We start from the raw sequence: 4,279 nt of genomic DNA, 5'->3' as shown, positions 1-4,279 counted from the left end.
GAGTTTGGCAGAAATTCACTGTGTCTGTAGCACACTCCTCCCCCTCCCGTGTTCAGGGGCTGCCCTCGTCTTTGGATAACGGGTGGTAAAGGCGAAGGCTGCTCAGGATCTGATGGAAAGGTGCAGTTATGAAAGAATAGGTGCGTTAAGGGAACACATGGCAAATCCCTGGATGTGATACGGAATAAAAGACGGCTCTTCAGCAGGAACTGTACTGTTGGCATCCCCCGCCCTGCTGCCCGCCCTCTTCGCCAAGCGCTGTCCGGACCCCCGGCCCTCCCCGCCACCGGGGGCCGCTGTCCCGCTTCCAGTTCCGGTTGTTGGTGGCTCGGTGGGATGAGCGGGGCGCTGGGCCGCTGGCGGTGAGGTGGGGGACTGGCGTACCGGGGGGCCGGGAGGCCGGGGCCGGCTGCCGCTGACACGAATGTCTTTGCAGGGCGCGGCGGTGGCTGTGCCCGCCGGTTCCCCGGCGGTGGCTGGCGCGGCGGGGCCCCGAGGGCGCGGATCCGGAGGAGGGGGCCATCCCCTTCTCCGGCAGCAAGGCCAGTCCGCGGGTGTGGAGTGTCCGTCGGTCCATGGGGAGCGACCACGAGCGGCCCTGGGGGAAGGTGCTGCCCCTCAGCTTGCTGGGCACCGGGCTCCTGCTCTGGTGCCTGTTCCGGGAGGGAACGGAGATTGATGAGCGGCTGGAAGCGGCGTTCTCCGGTCAGATGGCGGACTCAGGTTCTGCCCGAGCGGACACTGCTGTCTTGCAGCTGCAGACGGGGAAATGAGGGGAGCGCGGCTGCAGTAAGGTTGCTGGCATTCACCTGGTTAAAATCTGTACCAGCACTTGAATGGGAAAATTATTTTTCCAGCCTATTGGCAGCTTTATCTTGCAAGCTTGATTCCTTCATGTGTTGTGCCGTTTTCTGTGCTGTAATTGACTGTCACAAGGAGTAGCTTCCTGAACTGAACGTTAGGGGTGGACGGGATGTCTTGCAAATCAACTTATATCTGAAGATACGTTTTATACAACTCCTCTCTTACACGGATTATTTTTCTTACAGACGCAGTGTATTAAAATATCAAAGTTATAAGTCTGTAAAATGGCTGCCGAACATGACCTTCATTTGACATTTTGCTAGTCATTTGCTGGAGTTCAGCTTATATTGAAGACAGATGTTAAATGTATTAATATGTGATTCTTTGTGTTGTTTTTTTTTTTTAAATTCTAAATAACATAGAAATAACCTTCAACCCTTAATGCTTAGTTGGTTCTTGGTTTTTGGACTATAACATGATAAGACTGCCTGTCCTAGGTGATTATTACTGGTAGGAGAGATTTTTGCAAGGAATTAGTCGGCTTGCAGTATATTGCAGAGGAAACCCCCTAGTTTTATTGAATACCATAGTATTGTTTTTCATGCAGATTCATAGATAGTCAGACTTGCATACTCTAGGGACTTTTCTCAGAGGGGACTTATCTAAGCTCCTCAAGACAACTTTGTTTCCTTTAAAGTTAAAGGAGATTTTTTTCCTAAGCTCTCAAATGTGAAAAAATGTAAAGCTTCTTATGCCATTAAAATTCCTAGTTGAAAAAAGACAACAAAACACCTCAACCCCACAACAAAACAAAACAAAAACCCCCAAACCAAACATTCTAGCAGCCTGTAAGACAGGCTGGAGCTACAGAGGAAACAAACTTTGTATCGTCTTTTTCCTACACTGCTGTTTCGCCGCTGAACAGCATGCACTATGGCGGCACTTGATTTTGCTGTAAAGTCGCCGTAGTTGAACTAGATGGTACCTAGGAAATGAGTACAGGTTGCTGTCGTCCCAAGGGTTAATCTTTCTTGGGCTTCAACTTTCACCGCAGTAGAATGTTGCAGATGAGATGCACGCATGGGGTGTCCTGGCAAACAGCCGGGATCCTGGGTTCTACTCGGCTTGCTCTAAGGTGTAACACCTCTGTCTGACTAGCGTGCTTTCTCCCTGTTGTGTTAAAGCCAGGAACCCAGCAGCGTACTCCTGCTTTAGGGGACCGAGGCCCCTGTCTCACTTTCTCTCCGTCTTTGCCCCCTGACCCCTTCCCGCCTTTTCGCAGCCCCCGCGCGGGGGGGCTCGTGCCAGCGCGTGGCGTCACGGGGGTGGTGCCTGCGCGTCTCTGCCCGCCGGAGGAGATGCCGTCGGCTCCCAGAGCTGTGTCGCGGGGCAGCGGGTTTCCCGGGTCCCAGCAGACCGAGCAGCCGACGCATTATACGTAGGTACCGCGTCCTGGAGGCGCCCTGCTCCAGGGCCCCAAAGCCGCGCGGGGAGGGACGGAGGATCCGCGGCGGAGGGCCCGGCCGTGTTCCAGGCCTACGCCGCGCGGCCTTCTGCGCCGGCGGCACGTCTGAGGGGACAGCCCTGCCCTGGTCGCCGCTGTGCAGTGTTTTGGGCTCGAGGCGCCGCGGGGAGAAAGCCGCGTTCTGCGGCGGCTCGGGCATGCCTGGCTGCAGCCTGCCCGCGGCGGCTCTCCGCCGAGCGTCCGCTCCCGCGGTCGTGCTTCTCTGGCCCTCACTGTGACCTGCCAGCATCATCCCGAGCCCCGCAGAACCCTCCCGCGCTCCCACGCTGCTTTCTCCGGGCTCTAGCAGCAGTCCTTCCATCTCTCCTGAGCGCTGCGTAGCCAGCCTTAGTACAAGTCCTCGGGACGTTTTCGTAACTATTTTTGCAGACCTTCGCGTACTAAAAGACGTCGCCCAGGTGCTCGCCATCCTCTGCAAGCCAGTCCGTTTATTTTCTTTCCATATGGCCTATGAAGTCCCTGCAGCCCAATAGCACTGCCGGTAGTCCATCTTATGTAGGACCCCACAAGTGTAAAATAATTTGTCATTCAATTGTGGTATTCTTTGGTTCCCAGCTCCCCTGTTATCACTTCTATAATGTCACGTTTCCATACCACAAGAATGTAGTCACTTAGCTGGCTACTGCTGTACAGTAGCAGCCTGTGGTACAGCTCTTAAGGTCTAAAAATTCTGTGCTTTTGTTTATTTTTTTTCTCCCCACGGTCCTGGATAGTTGAAAAGTTTTTCTCCAAAGAAATGCCTAATAACTTGTAGTTCATTATATCTCCAATGTATTAATGTAAGCAACTGAGGACGAAATGATGCCCTTTACTTTCTTGTCCTTTCCCTTCCCTAGATCTTCATTTCACCTGTAGCTTGTTGTAACATTCTGGACCCTTTTAGAGACCTCTGGAAACCAAGGTTCTGCAAAGCCCCATGTAGCCCTTTCTCTCGTATTTTTAGCAGTGTAATGAACTTGCTAAGTTGCTAATAGATACATAAACTGAGACAGGAGGAATGCCATAGTAGTGCCCAGTCTGCCATTATCTTGGTGTCTTGTGGAAATCACACTTCCTAGGTAGTTTCTACGCCCTGTTAATGAAGGCCTTATTAACACCCAAGTTACCTTAACAGACTGGCTCAACATAAACTTAAGAGTAGCTAAGTTAAATTTGCTGACCTCCTCTTAAAGCCCTAGATAACCTTCACAAATCGTTTTTAATCCTTTGTCTATTTATAGTGTGACCATTTTCTGGGAATGTTGTGCTTAAGGGCTAATATTTAAGTTAGGTTTAGCTACAGCAGACTTTGTAGGACTGTTTTATGGTAGCAAGCATAGTCAATGCTCATTCAGGTAACTTTTTGGATTTATAATCAGTGGTGATTATTTAGGACAACATTCTAAATACTGTGCTTTTTAATGTATTTATTTCATTTTAGTTTAGTTACTAGACTACACATAGTATAATTTGCCAGGTATTCCGCTGTATTTTATTAGTAATGCATCTGTCATAAAAATTAAGTAAATTAAAAAACTTGCATTCAACATCTACACAGTAAAATGTGCATAGGAACTAAAACTGTATGCAGGTACATTTGTACAATTTTTCATGGGCTGTATGCACTGAATTGTCAAGTGCCCTGTTAATACTGTAAAAATGTTCCTCCAATAAGATAAACTTGTAACACAGTTTAATTTTTTTAGGTATCTAAAGGAATTTAGGACAGAGCAGTGTCCCCTATTTTTGCAGCACAAGTGTACCCAGCACAGACCATTTACCTGTTTTCATTGGCATTTCCTAAATCAGCGTCGTCGTAGACCTATACGAAGGCGTGATGGGACTTTTAACTACAGTCCAGATGTTTATTGTACAAAATACGATGAGACTACAGGAATCTGTCCAGATGGAGATGAGTAAGTGCTTTTTTTCGGTCCTAGGTTTTTACAGTGTTATCAATGACATTAAGGA

At 49.1% G+C, this 4,279-nt stretch overlaps 2 protein-coding genes across 4 annotated transcripts in view; both read left to right on the top strand.

The window, feature by feature from the left end:
- The first annotated feature begins 238 nt into the window (after positions 1-238).
- On the top strand, positions 239-1,089 carry UQCC4 (ubiquinol-cytochrome c reductase complex assembly factor 4). Its single transcript, XM_071760942.1, has 2 exons — positions 239-362; positions 437-1,089. The coding sequence occupies exons 1-2, from the start codon at positions 337-339 to the stop codon at positions 771-773; spliced, it is 363 nt and encodes a 120-aa protein (XP_071617043.1). The 5' UTR covers positions 239-336; the 3' UTR covers positions 774-1,089.
- A 1,044-nt stretch (positions 1,090-2,133) lies between these two features.
- Positions 2,134-4,279, top strand: part of UNKL (unk like zinc finger) — a 61,305-nt gene continuing 59,159 nt past the window's right edge. For 2 of the 3 annotated variants that reach the window (XM_071761233.1, XM_071761232.1), the window contains exons 1-2: positions 2,134-2,242; positions 4,015-4,224. In XM_071761233.1, the coding sequence (XP_071617334.1) occupies positions 2,163-2,242; positions 4,015-4,224 (290 nt within the window). In that variant the 5' untranslated portion in view covers positions 2,134-2,162. The other variant, XM_071761234.1, reaches the window with a different exon arrangement.

Source organism: Heliangelus exortis, chromosome 17, assembly GCF_036169615.1.
Source record: "Heliangelus exortis chromosome 17, bHelExo1.hap1, whole genome shotgun sequence".
In the NCBI taxonomy this organism is placed as follows: Eukaryota; Metazoa; Chordata; class Aves; order Apodiformes; family Trochilidae; genus Heliangelus; species Heliangelus exortis.
Note: the sequence above shows the minus strand (reverse complement) of the source record. Positions and strands in the feature narration are given on the sequence as shown.